We start from the raw sequence: 22,963 nt of genomic DNA on the forward strand, positions 1-22,963 counted from the left end.
TTAGAATAAGATGATATGTGTGTGGTTATTTATGTAGATTGTCATTTATTTCACACATGACAAAAGTCAGAAATGCAATGACATTGACTTAAATTGAAAAGGATTTAGAATTCTGAGATTGGAACTAATTTCAGAAATCCAGTAGCTGTACCATATTTGCTGACCAAGTTTCTGTGAGGAGCACATTCAATAAAATCTGTCACCAAAGGATGTCCTAGTATTATGGACAAATCAGCCTTTTAAGAGTATTTTCCAATTGAATAAGAGGAAAAAGAGTTGGACACAAGTTGCAGATAAACTTGACCCACAGAAACTTTTGGAGAATTCTTTTTTTTTTTTTATTTATGATAGTCACAGAGAGAGAGAGAGAGAGAGAGAGAGAGGCAGGCAGAGACACAGGCAGAGGGAGAAGCAGGCTCCATGCACCGGGAGCCCGACGTGGGATTCGATCCCGGGTCTCCAGGATCGCGCCCTGGGCCAAAGGCAGGCGCCAAACCGCTGCACCACCCAGGGATCCCCGAGAATTCTTTATTTTTGCACATTTGGTGTGGTTTTGCTCTTTGGAGTTATATGTGTACATAGCAGTAAAACAGCTCTTCCCAGGCTGCTAGAACGGTACCTCCTTTTCTTTAGGATATTGGCTTTTGGCTGGAAACACAATAAAGAATTATTTTGATTGAACTTTTTTTTATTTGGTCTTATTTTGCATTCTGGTGCAGACACTCAAATGTTGAGAAATGGAAATACTTTGCCACCCAGTATTATGCAAGTGAAATTTAATACATAGAGTGTGCTCATTTTTTAACAGCTGATTTAATTGTTTTTAAGAAATGTTTGACATTATTCATTTTTGACCCAATTTTACCTTTTAATATTTATCATGGTTTATAAGCAGGTAAGATGATATACTGTCATATATTTATAAAATGTGCAAGAATATATTTGGTTTTAGTTTCGCTTAATGAGTTTTCATCCTAGATGTTTTATGCAGTCATTAAGGTTGTAAAAAGAGAGCATGTATTTGTAATCTTTAAGAAATCTAGTTTTTTGGTTTTTTTCTCCAGGTTATAACACAACATTTGATTTTCCCCGCCACTTTCCACTTACATTTACCATATAGAAAGAAAACCACACACATAATTCTACAATTGCCTAGGAACAGTGGTTGCCATGGCATTTTTAGTTTGATATACGGGATACAGCTGTCTGTATTTCCAAAAATATGACTTGTTTCATTCAGTAGAGAAATGCCCGAGTGCAGTATAATCTGCTTCCTCCTTTTAAGGTTTTCTCATATATAAATATACTTTCTCTTGGTAGTTTTATTCAGGTTTTCAAAGGGTCTTAATCACAAGAGCAAAATTAATGACTAATGCTTATGTAGCACTTACTAACGTTTCAGACCAGGTACTAAGCACATTACTCATTTAATGCTCTTGAAAATCCTCTGAGCCATTACTTTTAGTTTCTGCCAGCTTTACCTCTGACCCAGATGTAAAGAACTATGCTCATTATAAAGTTGTTAAACTTTTAAAGAGTAATACTATTCAAAGAGCAATAGGTCATAAATGGAATTAAGGTGGATTTTTCCCTCTTCTCTACCAGTACATAAAAGTTGTGCCTCTCTGAAGTACCTACTGAATTAACATTTAAGATAATCAGTGTTAGGAATCTTCCTTTAGAAGTTCTTATGGTATGAAGCTTACTTAGACTTTCTACCACCATGACATTTGGGAGCTCATGGGGGAGAAAACACCTTTCTTTGGTAACCAGCATGTACTAGAGACCACAGCAGAGAGAAGCAGGCCTCTTTCCTGAAGCCATGGTGACAGGACTGCGGGGTCACTTGGGTGATGACTGCCATACAGCCTTGGCTTCCTTTCTGATATGAACTGAGTTGAGCCCCGTTTGTTCCCTTGATTGCCCCTTTACTCAGCCGGAGGCCCTTAAGTCAATCTATAGATGTTCACTATTCTACCCCTAGACACTTTGTTCTGATCACTGACCATAGAGAACCTCGATTCCCAGCGTGTCTGTCTTTTTAACTTGATCCTGAGCTCTGATTTCTGGTGACTTATCTTCTCTTTTTTCATCTGAGATGTATTACCAAGTTAGGCCCTCATCTTTGGGCATTTAAAAAATGTCATTAGTAAGGGATTACCACTAATAAGACTTGGTTATATGATATCTCAAAGTATTATAGGGTTGATGAAATGAAATCACAGGTTGCCTCAGGGAGAGAGATTTAAAAACTTTGCAAGAGTATAACCCAGGTTGTAAAATTTGTGTTTTATTTTTCTGATATGCATGGAGAGGGTTGGAAAGGAAGTATATTGTGGCAGAAAAAGCCCTACTCTGGCTTGATAGTCTTGGATCTACCAATAGGTCTCTTGTCATTTTTTCCATTGTCTTCTTTGTCTTCTACCTTGAAGAATAAGCCATTGAACTACTTTGTGGCTTGAGTTTCTCCTCTGTACAATAACATTTTGTAACTAAATTTGTAAAAAGCCTCTTCCAGCTCTAGTATGATCAAATTATTTTATTCTTTCGTTGTCTTTTAAAATTGGCCTTTAAGAGATAAAAATGCTTTGTTATGTGGATCTTTGGTTTGATCAGAGTTTATCAGATAGTGAGGCCTAGTCCTGATATTACTTCTCTGAGGATTTTTGAAACTCTAAAGTACAATAACAAAAAGAAAACATTGATTGACATCTTTCTCCCTGAACTCATGACTATAACACAAAAGGCAACCCAAGTGCTTTCAGCATCAATAAAAAGAGGTAGAGGATACAAAGTTTGAGGAAGATATGCTCAGATTAATGAGTTTAACTGGAGGATACAGATGTTATTATTGACTAATGAGTTTAAATCTAGACCATTTTGAGAGAAATCTAGTGGCAAGCTTGGCCACCCAGAATCCCGTGAAAGGATTAATATATAATATAATATATAAGTTTAGTAACCAAAAGATATACAAGTTACAAGTGGTGGTATTTAGACACTTCTAAGCGAATCCAGCTTTAATCTCATTACTTGCTGTCATAGAATGTATTTGAGCAAATTGATAGGAACACCCTTAAAATTGGCAAATAGATGACTCAGGGTATGGATTTAAGAGCTCCGGGCCCTGATACTACTGCCCTAAGTACAGTAGTCTGGTACCTGACATACCACCTCCATTTCTTACACTCCTTTGCTGATAGGATTTTTCTTAATCTAAGTTGACCTAGACAGGCTAAGACTTGCAGTGCTATCAATGAAGGATCTTAAAACTGGTTTATTGAGAGAACATGAAAATAGAATATATAAGTCCTAGATTTTTTAGGAGTCCAGAGGAAGTACCATTTAAGGGAATTGGAAGGATGTGGAAAGAGATTCAGGGCAGCAATACAAACATGCCCTCGCCTCACTGAAATAGCATTTTATTTTTAAAAACTTTATAAAGAAAGAAACTGGCATATATGCCTTCGTCCAATACCAGTAAAAAAAAATGTGTGTATGTACAAATATAGAGGATATGTATAAAAGGTTGGACACCAAACTTCTGTGAGGTAACCTATATTTGTTGGGGTTTACAGTGATTTTTCTCTTTTCCCCCCTCATCATTGTATGCATTGTTTGCATGTAATACGGGATTGTGCTAATTTCATGATCAAATCAGTAATAAAACTGAATTCACTGTGATTAAAAAAAAACCTTGCCTTTATAATTTGCTTATTTTACAAATTCATTACAGTACCTCATATTTCTATATCACATTTACTTTATTATAATTACATGTTTTGGAGTTTAAAACTGATCTGTTGTGTAAGTTGTAAAATTATCTTAGAAAGACTTCTTCCATCAAGAGTTAAGAGTTCGAGCTTGACCTTTAGCTAGTTATGTAAAAGGCATTGGGATATAATTCATAGGAAGTGAAATAGTACGTCATAGTATTTATAGAGAATATCCAGTTTGGAGAAGGATAATATGAATCTGTCATTTAAGAAGAAGGAAAAAAAGTATGAGTTTAAAGACCGTTTCAGTGGGGTAGCTTAGGTTTTCTCCTCTCTAACCCATCCCTCCCCACATGTGGAAATTATAAACAGAAAAACCCAAAGCTTCTAACAGAAACATTTAAATGTCCTTGAAGTTGGGCTACTGTATTTCTGTCCTTTGATTCAAGTTTTTTTTTCTAATTTTTCTGTTTGCATTTTTTTGCTTTGACTCTTTTATACAGAATATATTGATTTCAATGACCCACATCTTATAATTCCACTGTGATTAATAAGTGATCTAATAACTTGTACAGAGCTAGTACTCAGTAAATCTACTGAATGCCTTTCAATTCTATTTTCTTCAGCTAAATTTAGTTCCATTTTGAACCAGTAAATCCTGATCTGGGTGTGAATTCTGAGGGATTAAGTATCTGGCATGGTTTTCAGCTTGACTTGCCACTTTCCCTAGAGTGTTCTCTTTCTCTGTGCAGCTTTTTCCTTTTCACAGACTGTAAAATTCAGTGATGTGCATTCCTGTTAGGGGTGCAGTTTTTCCTAATAGCAGGCAGACTGAGTGACTCTAAAGTAAATAATTGAACATCTCTAATCATTAACCAAAGTGTTTTCCCCTAGTAAGTAAAAAACCTCTGTGTTCTTGTTTTGTAAACCCTCTGGATTTAAATATAGTTTAATCTCAACCTCTTTAAAAATTTTTCAGTCATGATTTGGCCAGATGAAACATATCTTGGTGCCAAAAGCTAAAGACGGTTCCAAACAATTTTTCAACTTTAATTCTTTACATTAAAGTTAAGAAATATTCAGATTTACATATTATACACAGTCATATACCCATCACCAAGATTGAAGCAAGTATTAAGTATTGCGGTTTTATTAAATTCCTTTAAAGTAAGATGGAGCTGCCCGAGGTGACTTCAAGGTGGAATTTTTACACATAATGAATCATGATGAATTTGGCTTATGCAGTGGACTAAGCCCCAGTTCCTGAATGCTGGGCACTGTTGGGATATTAAGGCTGATTATAACGGAGATGAACTCTACTAGGACTCTTACCACCACCATTAATTGCAGATGAAGTACAGCCATAGAATAACTACCCCCTTTTATCCATTCTTTTCACTCTAACTCTACATTAGAACTATCATTTGCTTATTTTATTTACAGATCGCATTCCCATACTTTACACTAGATGAGCTGCATGTGACAGTAGCTAGTATTTATGGAACAGATACTGTATACAGAGCACTGTGCTGAGTTTTCACACATGTCATTTCACATAAGCATCCAGCCCCTTCTGAGGTGTAGGGACTGTTACTTTTCCCACTTTATAGATGAGGAGGCTGAAGGTTGCAGAGACACTAGATGGCCGTGTTCCCGGGCTCAAGCCCTGACATTGTCTCCAAAGCTCATTTGGTAAGCATTACACTAGGCCTCCTTCCAACTTGTAAACCCTCTAGAAGCCTCTCTCCAGTTAGACACCAACTCACATTCAAAAATACCGGATAGCTCCAGCCTGACTAATGCAAGGGTGGAATGGTGGAGAGACTATGAGGCACATACTCTTGAAGGACACAGGACTAGGGCTTGAGGACGCAGTGTGGTTGGACACTTGAGGGCCTTCCTTTTTTTTTTTTTTTTTTTTTTTTGGCATTTTATTTTTAATGTGTCAAGCTTTTATTTTAAATTCCAGTTAATATATAATGTGATATTAGTTTCAGAAGTAGAATTTAGTGATTCATCACTTAGATAACACTCAGTGCTCAACACAAGTACCCTCCTTAATCCCTGTCACCCATTGAGCTCATCCCCCACCCACCTCCCCTCCAGCAACACTGTTCTCTATAGTTAAGAGTCACTTTTGGGGCACCTGGGTGGCTCAGTTGGTTAAACGTCTGCCTTCAGCTCAGGTCATGATCCTGGGGTCCTGGAATTGAGCCCAATGTTGGGCTCACTGCTCAGCGGGGAACCTACTACTTCCTCTCCCTCTGCCCCTACCCAACCCCCCCCCCATCGTGTTCTTTCTCTTAAACAAAGACAGTATTTTTTTAAGTCTCTTTTATATGCCCCTCTTTTTTTTTTTCTTTCCCCTATGTTCACCTATTTTGTTTCCGAAATTCTATATATGAGTGAAATCATATGGTATTTGTCTTTCTCTGACTGGACCTATTTCACTTTGCATAATACTCTCTAGCTTCATCCACATCCTTGCAAATGGCAGATTTCATTCTTTTTTACGCTAATACTCTATTATACACACACACAGCACATCTTATTTATCCATTCATCAGTGAGTGGACACTTGGGTTCTTTCCATAATTTGTTGTTGATAACACTGCTATAGACATCAGGGTGCATGTCCCCCTTTAATGTGGTATTTTTATATTCTTTGGGTGAACACCTAGTAGTTCAATTGCAGGGTTGCAGGGTGGCTCTATTTTTAATTTTCTGAGGAACCTCCATACTGTTTTCAAGAGTGGCCGCACCAGTTTGCATTCCCACCAACAGTGTAAGATGACTCCCCTTTCTGTGCATCCTCACCAACATCTGTTGTTTCCTGTGTTGTTGGTTTTAGGCATTCTGACAGGTGTGAGGTGATATCTCATTATAGTCTTGTATTTCCCTGATGATGAGTGATGTGGAGCATCTTTTCATGTGTCTGTTGGCCATCTGTATGTCTTTGGAAAAATGTCTATTCCTGTCTTCTGCCCATTTCTTGACTTGTTTTTTTGGGGTGTTGAGTTTGATAAGCTCTTTATTGGTTTTGGATTCTAGCCCTTTATCAGCTACATCATTTGTAAATGTCTTCTCCCACTCTGTAGGTTACCTTTTAGTTGTGTTGATTGTTTCCTCTGCTGTGCAGAAGCTTTTTATCTTCATGAAGTCCCAGTAGTTCATTTTTGCTTTTGTTTTCCTAGCTTTTTATATGGGAACTCATGATGTGTTTACTTAAGCAGCTGCGGTGGTTTAGTGAGTCTGCTTTCTAGAAGTAGTCATTCTTGAGTTAGGAGTCTCTCTATTCTTGTGTGCTAGCTAAGTATATTCCACCCACATTCCTCAGTACACACCACATTTCTTGGTGCAGTCTATTTAGGAACACCTAGATCTTCTAACTTAAATGCTGCTGCTTTTCCTCCGGGCTTTTACCCAAGAAAAGGATGTTTGCAGTAGATATAGAACATCCCTTTCTCAAGGCTTGGGGGCTCCTCTACTATGGTCTTAATAGTGATATTTAACACAAAATAACTCCAAGTTTGATTTTTATTACCTTACCTTACCTTTCCTTCTTAGCTGATTGGAATTATTTTCTAAAAGTCTTTAAAAAAGAAAGCAGGGGCACCTGGGTGGCTCAGTCATTTAAGTGTCTGACTCTTGATTTTGGCTCAGGTCATGATCCAAAGATTATGAGATCGAGCCCTGTGTGGGGCTCTGTGCTGGGGGTGGAGCCTGTTTAAGACTCCCTCTCTCCCTCTCTCTAACAACAACAACAAAAACACTTGTCTCTGTCTTAAAAGACAAATATATATTAAGCTATTTCCTTGAACAGTAACAGTAATATTGTACCTCAGGATAAAACTTATATTTCCATCATTAATCTGTTGCTGATTATCTAAACTCCCACCATTCTTATTCTTTGAAAACTTCTGCTCTTGGACCATACTATGTAAATTGTTAAAATTACATTTTTGTCATAAACTTAATAAGTCTTAACCATAATTATAGCATGGAATCCAGTTATGACAAGTCATGTACATCTTCCTGTTACCACTCTGTGACAATCTTGGTGTTTTCCTTAATGTCTTCCTTCTCAGTCTCTTGGATCCAAGTGCAGCTCTAATAATGTATGTCCGTTTACTTTCATGTACACCTACAAGACAGGGCAAAGAGAGTTAAGTACTAGAGGATAAAGTTACAAAATATATGTTCCTTCAAAATGTTCACGTCCTTGCCCTTCTTTTCCCACAACTGTCTTCATAAATACTATTGAAAATTTTTAGTAAAACTAAAATCTGTATATTTTGGCAAATTTTAAATTCTTTATTCATACAAATTATGAATCTCCTGAAAAAAGAAGTTAGCTTGTTTTAAGACCTGTAGGGATGTAGGGGATCCCTGGGTGGCGCAGCGGTTTGGCGCCTGCCTTTGGCCCAGGGCGCGATCCTGGAGACCCGGGATCGAGTTCCACGTCGGGCTCCCGGTGCATGGAGCCTGCTTCTCCCTCTGCCTGTGTCTCTGCCTCTCTCTCTCTCTCTCTCTCTCTCTCTCTCTCTCTCTCTGACTATCATAAATAAATTAATTAATTAAAAAAAAGACCTGTAGGGATGTAAATGAAACACATGCGTCTATTTTTATTTTGTCTTTGAGTTATGGTTAGGTTCATATAAACTTGTAAGTCCTTATATGCAAAGTTCTCCCTTCTAATGTCTTTACTGTATATTTTATTATGACCAAAATTTAAGAGCTCTAACTCCTAAACAGATATTGTCCTATGAGGAGAAATTCATGACTAATTCAAGTCATGGCTGCTTTTATCAGGTAATAGAAAAGACCAACAAATGACAGTGATTGGGAATCTGGCCTACAGGGGAACACAGGTCTAGACCTCATGGAAGCAATCAGTCTAAGCATGGGAAACATGTTTTCAGCATGGAAGTAGGAGGAAAATCAAATGCTGCCCAAATTTGTGCATTCAGCGATGACTTATTGATCACTTCCTGTGCTCTTACTGGTAAACTAGGTCTGTGAGAGGAAGGAGGCATGCTTTAATAGGGCTTTACAGAGTAAAATCACCTGAGAAATAAAATGACCTATTGCTTTTGATTTTTACATCATTATTTTGAAAAGTGAAGTGTCACATTTTTTTAGAGTTTTCAGCCTTTTTCCTTTTTCCTAAAAACTCCTAAATTTGCTAATTTTATAAGATAGCAAATTAAAGTTTTCAAACCCAGAGATATATCATTAATAAGAAAAAAACTTTACATTCTACTCAAAATATTTAAATATTGCTCATCCAGCTGCTTAATATAGTAGATTTCTTTCTCAGCCCTTCATTGCCAAAGGTACTCCTGATTGTTTCAAATGTCCAAACTGCAATGAGGGATCTGTCCCCATATCCACTCCAGAGTGGGGCAGGGATGAGGAATGGCCCTTAGATTTAATCAGAATTGGCTTTAGTAACTGAATCAATCTGGGTTTAGATGGTGAGTTTTACTCTTTCCTTACTGGATTAGGTCTGAAAGCTCTACAGTATTGAGAGGAGAGGAGGTTGGTGGCTGCAGCTATTCCTCCTTTGGGATGAAGGATATTTAGTGGTTTGACTATCAGTCAGGTCAGCCAGGTGCCACCCTGCGTGTCCCCTTGTTAAGAGAAGTTATCCTCAGTGAGAGACATGTTCCACCAGGTGCATGCCATCATGGACCTGACTGTGCTCTCTCCCTGTGACATGACCTGCCCTCCTTTTTAGTACCAAACACAATTCACAGTGATGACAACAAACCCAAACTTTCCCTCTTTCTTTCTTCTCTGACAGACATATGAAATTACAAAAAGTAAAGTTTGCTACATTTTTCTTGGTGTGTAGCAAGGCATTAATTAGGACTACAAACACTGTATGAACTAGTTCCCTTCTGTTAGGTGTACTTGCATTGTCTCAACATTGGAATGACTCAAGATTTCCATCTTCTCCTAATCCACATTTATCAAGGCCTTTTATTCACAAGAGGAGAAGACAGTATTTCATTCCTTCTTTCATTCACTCAACAGTTATTTATTGAGAGACTTCTATGAGCTAGACATTATTCTGGAGATACAACCGTGAGAAAAGTAGGAAGAAAAAAAAATCTCTTATGTTCAACTCTAGTGGAAGATAGTAAAGAAGGTGAATAAGCCAATAACATGGTAGGTTCTAGAGCTATTAAATGCTGATCATAAAGATCAAGCTGGGAAAAGTATAGGGGGAGGAGCTCATTGAAAAGGTGACATTTGAGAAATTAACTGAAGAAGATGAGAAAGACATCATATTATTAAAGAGCATTCCAGGTATGAGAACAGGAAGTACAACCACCTGAGGTGGGAACACTCTGGCACACTTGAGCAGCATGAAGGCCAGTGTGGCTGGAGCAGAGTCTGCTACTCCATTCTCAGAGGAGGAGGTGGTCAGAGAGATCTAGGGGCTAGGTGGTCAATTGCCTTAGGAGTCCTCACAAAGACTTTGGCCTTGTGCCCATTGGGAAGCCGTTAGTGGGTTATGAACAAAGTGGCCTAGTCAAACTTCTATTTTAATAGGATCCTTTTGCTGGCGTGTTGAGAAAGGGCTGTAGAGAAGCAGTGTGGAAGCAGATTCCAGTTAGGAGGTTCTTGATAATTCAGTCAAACTGGGTGAGCCAACAGGATGGACTTCCTGTGGGCTGTGAGAAAGAAAGGAGATGAGAGAGAGAGAGAGAGAGAGAGAGAGAGAGAGAGAGAGAGAGAGAGAGACGGAGAGAGGAGAAGAGGATGATCCAGAGTTACTGGCCTGAACAAATGGAAGGGAATGACTTGCTCTTTACTGAAACAGGAGAGACTGCGGGAACAGGATTATTTTTCATGGGAGAGGGGAAAGGAAGGATTATTAGGATCTCAGTTTTAGACATGCCATCTAATCACCTTAGATATTAAATAGAAGATCGAGGTCCAGGATCGAGGCATAAGTTTAGAATTAGTCAACATTAATAATACATAAATCCAAGGGAATAGAGATGACCAAGAGAGTGAACATAGATACTAAAGAGAGAGTATCCAAGGACTGAGATGAAAAACAACCCTAAAAGAAAAGGGAGCATTGGGATCTGTGCAGAATAGGAAGGTGGTCATCTGGAGGTAAGAAAAAAAGAATTTTAAGAGGGTGTTCAGTGCTGCTATAACAGGTCAAATAAATGAGTTCAAAGAATTAGCCACTAGTTTAGTGTGGTGGTCGTCATTGATGACTTTGATAGGAATAGTTTCAATGGATCAGAAGTTGGGAAATAGCTGGTTGGAAGGGTTCAAGTGGGGGATGAGAAACTGGAGACAAAAAACTATAAACAGCTCCTTTAAACAGGTTAACTGTAAAGAGAAAGAGATGACATGGCTGGGTGCCAGGAGGCACCAGGCAGCCAGCTGAGGCAGGACGGTCTTAGGGTCTGCTGACAGTCACATGCTGTGAGTGTGAGCATTAGCCGGCTATAGAGTCGGTGACCTCAGATGACATAGAAATTTTTGAGATGTTTGTCACTAATACATTAGTACAAAAAAACGATTAATCAAGCCAGCTGTCTCAATGTACAGATATTCTTCCATTTTCACCTCTTACTTTACATCAATATTTTCTCCATAATTTTCTTTGAAAGCTAGTTTTTGACTGTAATGCTTATGAGTCCTCTACATTTTAATTGGTTGTTTGTATGCCATTCTTCCATCCTAGCCTAAGTTTCTTGAGAAGGACCATATTTATTTTACTTTACATATCCATCTCCTAGTTCAGCTCCTGGCACATGGCAGATGCTCCGTAAGTGGTTTTGAATGAATGACTCTTATGTCTCACATTGGTATATGAAGCAGTTGATATAAAGGTCGGTCTCTTCCTGAAGTTCCGCTGTTAATTTCTAAATAGAGATCGTGTCTGGTCATTTTGTTTTCCAGAATCCCTGTGGAGCAGGCATAGTGAGGACTGGCTCACTGCAGCTCAGTAGTACCTCTGTCAGCAGTTCATCTTTGAAAAGGACAAAGCGAAAAGCACCTTCCCCACCCTCCAAAATACCCCTGCATCAAAGTGCTGAACATAGTCGTGTGCTTGGTAATGTTACTTTTCCCAGTAGATATTATGTGTGTCCTGTTTCACATACACAGTAAAGTGAGATAGGTTATGAATCAGGTCTTTTTACTAAAAAACAAACTTAAGCTTTTAATTAATTTTAGTGATATTAATAGTCTGATTATTCTCACTGAACTACCTTTTTAAAATCTGCAACATAACGAAAAAATAATAATTGTACAGCTCCCTGATCCTAAAATTGAGCTTGAGATCATTTGTGACACTCCGACTCCAGGATTGACTACCTGGAGGAAGGGGAAGCTAAGGAGATTTTAGTTGTGTTGAAGCTGGATGGTGAAATGGCTTCTAACAAAGTTAGGGCTCTCTCTCCTCAAATTCTATAAAAATAAAGCTACTAAGGAATTGCTACATTCGTGAGTGTGGCTTGTTTCTAAGTTGTGCTGCTTCTGTCCTCCAGCCCTGCAGACAGGACATACAGTTCCTACAGACGGTGTTTTGGAAGCAAACTCTCCCGAGGGTCTGGCCAGCCCAGGTAGGACTCCTTTGTTCCACATCACGTAGTTACTGAAAAAGAGTTTTCATGTTGGTTGAGGGAATGAATCTAGTTATAACTTAACTCTGTGTAGGAAAGAGATACAGATGCTTTGACTCTATTTCCCAAATTTTATATGGTGAAATGAAAAAATCTCCACCCTGGGTTGAGTATGAAACTGACAGAACTCAAAATTTCAGTTCCATGATGGTACCTAAGACTTTTCCGTATGCAACGTCAGATTACCACTTCTTAATGTCCCTCCCAAAAGGTAGGACACATCTTAGTTCGGGATGTACCTTAGTGTGTTCACTAGAAAACTTACACCAAAGTGTAAGGTCCCGTTCTTCATGCAACTGTCCGAGGCATGAATTCAACATACATAGTGTCCTAATTCAGTGGTAAAAAATTGTTATCATGAAACATTTTCTATTATATGGTCTCCTTTGGATTCTCCAAATAAATGCCTGTAAAAATAAAATAATTCGATTTAATACTGTTTCCCTATATTTTTAATAGTAGCTATTATAAGAATAAACATGGTAAAGTTTCTTAATTCTTGGACATAAATGAATATGTCTACTGTCTAACCAAAAATAGAATATTAGTATGCCAGTATTTTAGCATAGGGATAATTTTATAGGTATGAAAATAGCTCAATATAACCCTACCTAATTTTTCTAATTAATATTCATAAACACAGGAGAAATTCAGGCGCACCCAAATGCTCCTAAATATTTAATCCCTAGGTGATTTTTAGGTATTTGAGACTGTGACATGTCTTATATAGGAATTCTCCTGTCCTCTTTGATTAAAAACATTACCATAATATAACTAGTCATGGTTTTTCTTATTTCTTCAGTCCTGCCCAGAATAATACCAATGATACTGTTTTGTCCTACAAAGGAATTTTGTTAAATAATATCAAACTATATAAGTGACAGAGATGATTTGAAAGTATTAGAAAAAAGGTGTGAATGCTATTCAAACTTTGCTTGATATCGATTTCTCTTTCTCTTCCTTTTTTCCCCTAGTTACCTCTTCTTGTTTAACGCACGGATAATTGTGAGCTAACCAATCTGATTTCTTCAAAATGCTTCTTGTTCTCTGCTTGCCTTAACTCTGTTGTCTAAGTGCCATTTCCACAGATTTTACTTCTTTGGCAGAAGCCTCCCTTGGCCCTGGGCTCCCCAGTCACGAGCAGTGCACTGTGCCCAAACTGCTGGATGAAGCCCCTCTCTCCGAGGGCCCAGGAACACCCGAGGCAGCTGTAGCATCTCTGACAAGTAGGTAACTGGGCCTTTCCTGCCCAGTGGTTCAATGCAGATTAAGATTATCACCATGGAAAAATTTGGTTACTTGGTCATCCCTTGTGTAAAAATGTCTCAAAGAAATAGTAGTTTCCCCCTTTCCCTTGAAATTCGATTATAGGTTTGGAGTTGGAATGTTTTCCCTAACCAGATAGATGAATATGGCAAAGCATGGCTTCGGAGGATTTCAGCTTTTCTTCTATTTGGCTCTCTGCTTTTTTGGGCAAAACTCTTTGAACTCTATTATTTCCAGTGTTTAACTTTATGAATATAAAGGATTATATTTATATTTTTTCTTTCTTGAACTACTCTTTTGTTATCTAGGCATGGCCTATTTTCTGTAGTATTGCTTTTGACTGAGATTTTTATGTTAAGTTATTGGAATTGTTTTATTACCAGATGGCAAAAATTTATAGTTAGGTAATAACTGTATTTCATCATAAATAATTTTATTCAGTTTATTAGCTCAGAGTGAGTCATTATTTAGAATTAATATCACATACTGCTTATTGTAATGCAAAATTGTGTGGACAGGTTGGAAGATAGTTTGAGAAGTTTTTAAAAATAAAACATAAGCATTCATTGTCAGTACAACCCAGCAATCCCGCTTCTAGGTATTTTCCAAGAAAAATGAAAACCTCTGTGGGTACAAAAACTTACATGTAAATTTCTATAGGATTTTTAGTCATAATTGCTCAACATGAGAAACAACCCAATGTCCCTAAACTGAGGAATGGGTAGACTATGATTAATCCATATCTTGGGTTACTACCACCAAAACCATAAAAAGGAATGACTGCTACGTGCAATGACATGAGTGAATGTCAAACACATTATGTTAAGTGGGGAGCCAGTCTTAATGGCTAGATGCTGTGTGATCTCATTCTTGTAAGGGCAAAGCTATGGGGAAAGTAGTTAGCAGAGTCCAGGGTTAGGGGCAGGGGATGATGACCTGGGGCGGTTTTGGAGATTGATGGACTTATTCCCTATCTTGATTGTAGTGGCAGTCACTCAGCTGTATATCTATGAAAATGGGAGTATTCCAAAGTGAATTCCAGAAGTGAATTTTACTGAATGTGAATTGTATCTCAGTTGTTAAAAAAGAGAAAACGGCTCTGTCTGGCAGCAACTGAAATAGTGTCCAATAGAGTGAGCATTTTTTGAATGAATAAAAAGAAATAGTTCACCAGAATAAATGTTATTTTTAAAAAAGATTTTATTTATTTAAGAGAGAGAGAGAGAGCTTGAGCAGGGAGAGGGGCAGGAAGAGGGAGAGAATCTAAAGCGGACTCCATGCTAAGTGGAGACACCGAAGCGGGGCTCAATCTCAAGAGCCTGAGATCATGACCTGAGCTGAAAGCAAGAGTGGGATGCTCAACCGACTGGGCCACTGATGCACCATCCCCCATTTTTAAAAAAGACTTTATTCATTTATTTGAGAGAGAGTGCTCACCCTCGCTTAGGGAGAGGGGAAGGGAATAGAATAGATATAATTTAATATGATTTTATTTTATCAAAGAGAAGGATTTCAATCATATCCAGGAAAAATATACAAAGTATCCCAAAAGTCTCAGTGAAATTATAAGCTTTAATTATTTAAAAGTAAAGTGCTACAAAACTTACAAACATGTCTTCTAAAAGCTTGTATATAAATTTCATTTTTACATATTACATTTTGTCAATTTTAAAGAATTTTTGAATTTTTATTTTTATTTTTTAAAAAGATTTATTCATTTATTTATCATAGAGAGAGGCAGAGACACAGGCAGAGGGAGAATCAGGCTCCATGCCAGGAGCCTGACGTGGAACTCGATCCCGGACTCCAGGATCGCGCCCTAGGCCAAAGGCAGGCACTAAACCGCTGAGCCACCCAGGGATCCCCTGAATTTTTATTTTTTGTTTCAATGTTGCTTTCCCTAGAAGAACTGAAAACCTTAAGATAAAAATATTCAAATCATAGGGCAGCCCCTGGGTGGCGCAGCGATTTAGAGCCACCTGCAGCCTAGGGCGTGATCCTGGAGACCCTGGATCGAGTCCCGTGTCAGGCTCCCTGTGTGGAGCCTGCTTCTCCCTCTGCCTGTGTCTCTGCCTCTCTCTCTCTCTCTCTCTCTCTGTCTCTGAATTTTAAAAAAAAAAGCATCTAAAAATATTCAAATCATATAAAGCTAAGTAAAGGTAAAAATTGCAATAATTAAACTTTTAAAAGATGACTTCTGTATTATTTTTAACACTTATACTTTGGAAGTTGTTAAATCTTAAAACTTCAAAGATTTTGAACACTGTGTTCTTTGAAAGTAAGTATTCTTCCCTTAAAACTTATGAAGCTGATGGAACACCTGGGTGGCTCAGCGGATGAGCATCTGCCTTTGGCTCAGGGCGTGATCCCAGAATCGAGTCCCGCATCGGGCTCCCTGCAAGGAGCCTGCTTCTCCCTCTGCCTGTGTTTCTGCCTCTCTCTGTCTCTCATGAATAAATAAATAAAATCTTTAAAATCTAAAAAAATAAATCTTTTAAATAAATTTTATAAAATCTAAAAACTTACGAAGCTGAAATATAATAGTTGCGCTATGATATTTGTGAAATTTATTCATTGTTCACAGCCCCTACCCAATCTTTTTTTTTTATTGTAGTCCTCAAATGTGGCCATCATACTATAACAAATACAAAACAAACTTGATTTATTATTTTTTGAAGCCTGGGGAAATTTGTGCTAGTCAGACAACCAACTCTAAAAGTTTTTTTTGGATTCTAGAATTTTGAAAAAGAATCCCAGCCTTTCCTGAGACTTTTAAGAACAGGAATACTCTTGAAGCTAGCTATTTTTTTTTTTTTTTAAGGTAAGCCTGTGTGATGCTTGTAACTATCAAGTTACAAAATTTCAGAAAAATAATTTGAAAAGATTTTTGAAATATGTAACTCATTCTTTATACTGTAATTAACTGAGATCAGTTTCTCAGTGAGAGACCCCATACTTAAAGAAAAGAGTGAAATACTTAAAAAATTTATTTATTTATTTATTTATTTATTTGAGAGAGAGCAAGAGCATGTGTGCATGCCCATGCCCAGGAGTGGGGGTGGGGGGAAATGAGGGGTGAAGGATGGGGAGGGTGGGATAGTGGCAGAAGGAGAGATTCTCAAGCAGACTCATTACTGAGCATGGAGCCGAAAAAGGGCTCATCTCATGACCCTCAAGATCATGACCTGAGCTGATACCGAGTCAGATGCTTAACAGACTGAACCACCGAGGTGGCCTTATGTCAAATACTTTTGTTGGGTAAGAGAGAAATAGAGATAACAATAATTTGCTAAGTGTTTCCTTAGTTAATCTAACTTGCTGAAGAGCTTAATATATGCCAAGGGGCCATTTATAAAACACATTTGTATCTAAACTGGAACAGCCATTCATTTTCTCAGTTTTCAAATTATATAAATATACTCTTACTACACAAATATGTGCTATTGCAGATGCATAATATTGTACATTGTTCTCATAATGACACTGTCACACGTCATAATAAAACAAGACTTGCCAAAATATATTTTTTAAAAATTAACTTAAATTCAAATGCCTTAATATTTTTTTTGGTTGAGAAATCTACTTTTTTCATTCACCATGAAACTGTCATTAAAAGTCTCCATATTTGTTTATTAAATAGCATAAATAGCACAATTTTCTGTTGGTCTGCCTAGAGATAAAGACATACATTTTAAGTACTTTTAATATTCTTCTAATAGGTTGAAGTTTTTATTTTGTGGATGTGCTGATCACTATGATCCAATGTTATACCACCTCTCCTCCCCCATTGGGGTAAAATTAAACTTTGTTCAGCTGCTGTTATGCAAATGGAAGTGTGAACTTATATTTAAATAACGATTCAGAACCTCATTCTTTGGTTTAAATTAACTTTCACAGCTAGTGTGGACAGCAATTAGGATGTCTCCTCTTTTAATCTGTTGGCCATTTGTTGGTGGTGTTAAAGAAATGATGAAACGCATTCTTATTTGATGAAGTATTAACTGCAGCTTTTGAAAAGAATCTCTCACACACACGCACATGCACATATGGATATGGGATGATTTTTCAGACAGTTAAGTGGACAAACAGGTTGAAAAACATCAGGTATAGTATGCTTCCATTTATATTAAATGAACTAACAGAAAAGAGAGAAGGTAGCAGGAGTATGCAAATCTGCTTGTATGCTCATTATACTTTCTGATAATATATAGGAAAAACCTTAAAGGAAGTTGCCTCTAAGAATCAAACTGAATGGGAATAATTTTCATTGTATAATACTTGTTTGTATTTTCAAAAAGTGTATTAAGCATCTAAGTCAGTGGTTTTAAACCCTGGTTTTGTATTACAATCACCTTAGGAGCCTTAAAAATTCCTGGTCCCACCCTTCCGAGGTTCTGATTTAACAGCTATAGAGGAGGATGTGAACATCATTTTTAAAAGGGGCTCAGATCATTCTCCATTGTTGTTGTGATAACTACTGAGTCAGATTTTTTAAGTGTACTTTGTAAACAATATAAAAATCTCATGTTCTTTTAATTTACATTTAGAGTTATTGTATGAATGTAAAAGTCATTTAAATTCAAAGATCTGTAGAGGTCTTTCAGAGGTAGACATCTGATATAACTTATGAGTTTCAATAACTTGTTTCTCTACCATGAATAAAACCTAGTGTGATAGCATATTTTTATGAATATATTCTATGTTTTCTAAAATATATTCTTTGTTTTTAGAGTTGTATATGCCTGAGATAATTTGCTTGCACGTTAATGTGATTATTCACCATTAGAAGAGTATTTTATTAGTTTTGGACTAGCTTTTAAAAGAGCCAGCTAATTATTAATTTTAAAAAATTATTTTCTTGCTCAGATTGCATAGGATGAATGAGGCAAATTAATATTTAGGATTATATCTTCATTTCTTTGTAGCTGGAATAAGCTCTGATCATAGCCTTGAAGAGATAGATGAAAAGGAAGAACTGAGTGAAGTGCCTAAAGATGAGGCTGAAAACACTGCTCTGAAGTCACAAGACGTCCCTTTTGGATCTACTGATATAATAAATACACTGAAAAATGATCCTGACTCAGCCCTTGGCAATGTTACTGGAGAGTCCTCACAAAACTCCAAAGAAGAAAAACAAGAAGCTAGAAACACAGATGGACAGTAAGTAGTCTATGTGCCAGAAGTGTTGGTGATGGTTTGTTTAATTAATACTAGTCTCTGAATTATAGATCTGATATTTTAAACACAAATATAGTAAGTAGTCCCTTTAGTTTAGATTCTAGTCACCATAATTATAAGAATGCTTATTAATAAAGTATCCATTTGCATGTTTTGTTTTTAAATCTCAAATTCAACAGTTCTGGTATCGCTATGTCAGATAAGCTATAGCATGTAGTTAATTTGTATGACTTAAATATAAAAGTATGTGTATTGTATGGGTTTTCCCTATTTTCTGTTTGATCTAAATGAAACATTTAATTTTTCACCAAATGCTTCTCAAGGATTTTCACTGATTTTATAAAACAATTATGCATATTAGATTATGATAAGTTACTAATATTATTTTTACAGTCAACTTTATAATGCAGAGAGTGCACTTTCCCCTTCATCCTGGGAATTGAAATCTATACTACAGTACACTTATACGGTGTTAGAAATGCCACAACGTGAATAAAGATGAAATCAAGTAGGCAAAATAAACCATCTTCGTCAAAGTTTTACTGTAATTTGCATGGGATTGTCTCCAAATTAAACCTTTCTATCACAAAAAAAAAAAAAAAACAAAACCAGTTGAGGTCAGTCCACATCCTGATTTGCCAGAAGTTGGCTTTGCCAGATCCAAGACTAGTTTAGTTTTCTTTTCCTTTAAAGGACAAATAATAACAAAAAGACACTGTTTTTTGGAAAAGTGTCCCTTTTACCAAGCTCTTTAGATCTTCTTTGTAATAGGACCACTCTTTGAAAGCTAATGGTTCATAGCAGCATTTCCTCTCTATTGTATTTTTTCTTTGCTATTAAATTTCCAGTATTTGGCAGAAAGAAAATGATTATTTCCATCTGTCTTTGGAAATTATTGCCTGTTTTCTCATCTGGGGTGTGTGTGTGTGTGTGCGTGTGCGCGTGCGCGTACTTAAATAGTATCAATATATAACATACCATATCCTATTTTGCAGAGGACCACATATGATGGTATATGATGCAAGCAATGGAGAGAGGGTAGTTGACCATGTAAAAGACTTGAAGTCATTGGGCACAAACCAGAAGAACGGTGAGTTCTAGTAACCAACATTGTCACAGTACTTACTATTTTCTAAGGAGCCATACTTAACACCTTATGTAAACTCATTTAATTTTATATATTAACTCATTTATGGTCTTATTATTTTTAGTTCTACTTTGCAGTTGAGCCAAAATGATATTATGTAATTCGCAAGAGTTCCCATAATTAGTACGTAGTGGACCTTGGATTTGAACTAACTCAGGCAATATTACTATTTAAAGTGTGCTGTTAACCACCATGTGTACTATTTTTGTTGTTAAATCTTAGCAGTTGTCTAACCTACTATCTTGGATCTAAAAGATGTGTATTCTATGCATCTACGTGTGATGGATTTCTCTTTTTTTCTTTTTTACTGACTCCCAAGTCCAAACCTGTTTTCCTTCATACTCAAGTTGCTTTACTTGGGTGAAACTTGTGTGCCTGGTTTTTAAAGTTAAAATCATCTAATTATGTGGTGTGATTTACCAGAATCTTCAACACCCTCATCCCCAAATCAAGACAATTTCTTCTCTTTGCTATGATCTATTTCACTTCATTCTATCTTTCGGGCTATGCTCATTTTTTTTTTCTTTGCAAGGAATATAATTTTCCACCTACCTTCACCCATCCAACTACTCTCCAAATCTTGCCAGTTCACTTGTTACTTGTTTACTAGAAGCCATGTATTTCTCTAAAAGGTCTTGACTCCTTAACCAGATTGGACAGGTTTTTTTAGAGAAATTATATATGATACTTTGACTTCCTCATAGCACGTAGTAGAATACTAACATATTGTTAAAATACATACATTCATCGACTCAAGTTTTTGACTTTATGATGGTATGAAAGTGATATGCATTCAATAGAAACTATACTTCAGAATCTGAATTTTGGTATTTTCTGGGCTAGCAATATCATCCTCTTGCATGATGCTGGGCAGCAGCAGTTGCAGGTCCCAGTCAGCCCATGAGGGTAAACAACCTGTACATCTACCACTATTCTCTTGTGAGGAGGCTCTGTGAGAGATGGTTTTGCCCAACTATAGGCTAATGTGTTTTGAGCACATTTAAAGTAGTATAGGCTAAGCTATTGATATCTTGTAGCTTAGACGTAGTAAATGCGTTTGACTTATCAATCTTTTCAAGTTATGATGGGGTTATTGGGATGTAGCCCCTTCGTAAGTTGAGAAAGAGCTATACTTAAGGTTGAACTTCAGAAATCTGATACAGCACAAATACAAGATGCAAGGAATGTACAATGATATTTTAAGGAGATGTGAAGGAATTGGCTTATGAATTCTCATAACTCCAGTCTGTTAATATGCAAAAGTTGGTGAAGATTCTTAGAAAACATAGGGATATACATATTCATGTTTGGATAAAATGTGGATTATCCCAGTGTCACGTACAGATAGATAGACATGGATATATGTTGTTTTACCTGCAACAAGTTTGTTCTAGGGTCACAGGTATAGTTCTGTAATAATATATATTTTTTTAAATTTACATTTGATTTGCAATTACCTTTGTTGACTCTAGGTTTTTCCTACTTTTTAAAATCAAAGTATTTAGGTGATTTTACTTATTCACGAGAGACACAGAGAGAGGGGTAGAGACGTAGGCAGAGGGAGAAGCAGGCTCCCTATGGGGAGCCTGACGGGACTCAGTCCCCAGGACCCTGGGATCATGACCTGAGCTGAAGGCAGCCGCTCAACCTGTGAGCCACCCAGGTGCCCCATAGGTGATTTTTTAAGTAAATAATTTCCATTATCTTAATTAGTTCTCTTCCTTCTTTTTTTAGCTATCCCATATACTTGTTTCAATGATCCTTAAGTCAGATGATTCATTTTGTAGTTGTTGGTGTCAGTTTTGAGTAGGGACAGGACAGGATAGCACAAAATCTACTTCTTCCTTCTACTGGCTATCACTGGAAAATGGCCTAACTAACCATTCATTGACATTTGGTTAGTGTCATTGTCAGGTCTTTGTAAGGATGGATTAGCTACTAAATTCAGCAATGATTCTAGGTTTCCAGGCTTATCATTGGGAATAACTATGAGATTTTGATGATCAATTCAGAATTAGAGAATAGGGGGATCCCTGGGTAGCACAGTGGTTTAGCCCCTGCCTTGGCCCAGGGTGCGATCTTGGAGACCCGGGATCGAATCCCACGTCGGGCTCCCGGTGCATGGAGCCTGCTTCTCCCTCTGCCTGTGTCTCTGCCTCTCTCTCTCTCTCTCTCTCTCTCTCTCTCTCTCTCTCTCTATGTGTGTGACTATCATAAATAAATAAAAATTTAAAAAAAATTCAGAATTAGAGAATAGTGAAAAATAGACATTTGGAGTTCTAAAACCAATTAGGGTTTGTTACAGGGAACTGACTTGAAAATATATTGTTGATACTTTGTTTTGGAAAATATTTCTCTTGTGTGACTGAGCTATACTATTCATTGGAAAATGAGAAATAAGCAAGAGAGAAGGAAATATATTTATATTCATTTCCTGGTGCCAGGGACCATTTCTTCTTACATTCTTTTGTCCTCATAGCAGTGTTGACAATAGTACTTTTCGTATAGATACTAAAAATACTGATGAATCAAGTAAATAAGAGAAATGTGCAGAAGTGTGCTTTTTTGATGATTCTTAATCAAATGTGTCACTAATCATGAAAGTTAATTATTAGTCATCAAGAGGTCAGTTGTATAGACAATAAATATTCTGATAATCAGTTGCATTTCTTTTAGGAAGAATAAAAATGAATTCCATTTAAAAATTAGATATTTAATATAAGAATCTTGTAACATAGTAGAAAACATACCAACATGACCAAAACAAACAAACAAAAAGAACCCATGCAATTAGATAGTGTACAAATATGAAGGTATTTTAAGAAATTGTTTGTATACAAATCTACCTGGCAACATGATATTTTTCTCGTGCACACATATTTTTTCTTTTCTTTTTTTTAACAGAGGAACTATTTAATATAGCTCATGACATTTTAGGCACTGAATTTGCTCTTTATCTCGTAAGTAAAAATCAGTGACAATACAACTATAGAGAA

General features: G+C 36.9%; 1 protein-coding gene across 8 annotated transcripts in view; it reads left to right on the top strand.

Moving 5' to 3' along the window:
- COBLL1 (cordon-bleu WH2 repeat protein like 1) overlaps positions 1-22,963 on the top strand; it is a 157,883-nt gene that overhangs the window by 124,507 nt on the left and 10,413 nt on the right. For 5 of the 8 annotated variants that reach the window (XM_055307732.1, XM_055307729.1, XM_055307730.1 and 2 more), the window contains 5 exons: positions 11,652-11,805; positions 12,242-12,316; positions 13,483-13,602; positions 18,568-18,802; positions 19,816-19,910. In XM_055307732.1, coding sequence (XP_055163707.1) covers positions 11,652-11,805; positions 12,242-12,316; positions 13,483-13,602; positions 18,568-18,802; positions 19,816-19,910 — 679 coding nt within the window. The remainder of the gene's footprint in view (positions 1-11,651; positions 11,806-12,241; positions 12,317-13,482; positions 13,603-18,567; positions 18,803-19,815; positions 19,911-22,963) is intronic. The other 3 variants (XM_055307733.1, XM_055307734.1, XM_055307735.1) reach the window with 1 other exon arrangement.

Source organism: Nyctereutes procyonoides, unplaced genomic scaffold, assembly GCF_905146905.1.
Source record: "Nyctereutes procyonoides isolate TBG_1078 unplaced genomic scaffold, NYPRO_anot_genome, whole genome shotgun sequence".
Lineage (NCBI taxonomy): Eukaryota > Metazoa > Chordata > Mammalia > Carnivora > Canidae > Nyctereutes > Nyctereutes procyonoides.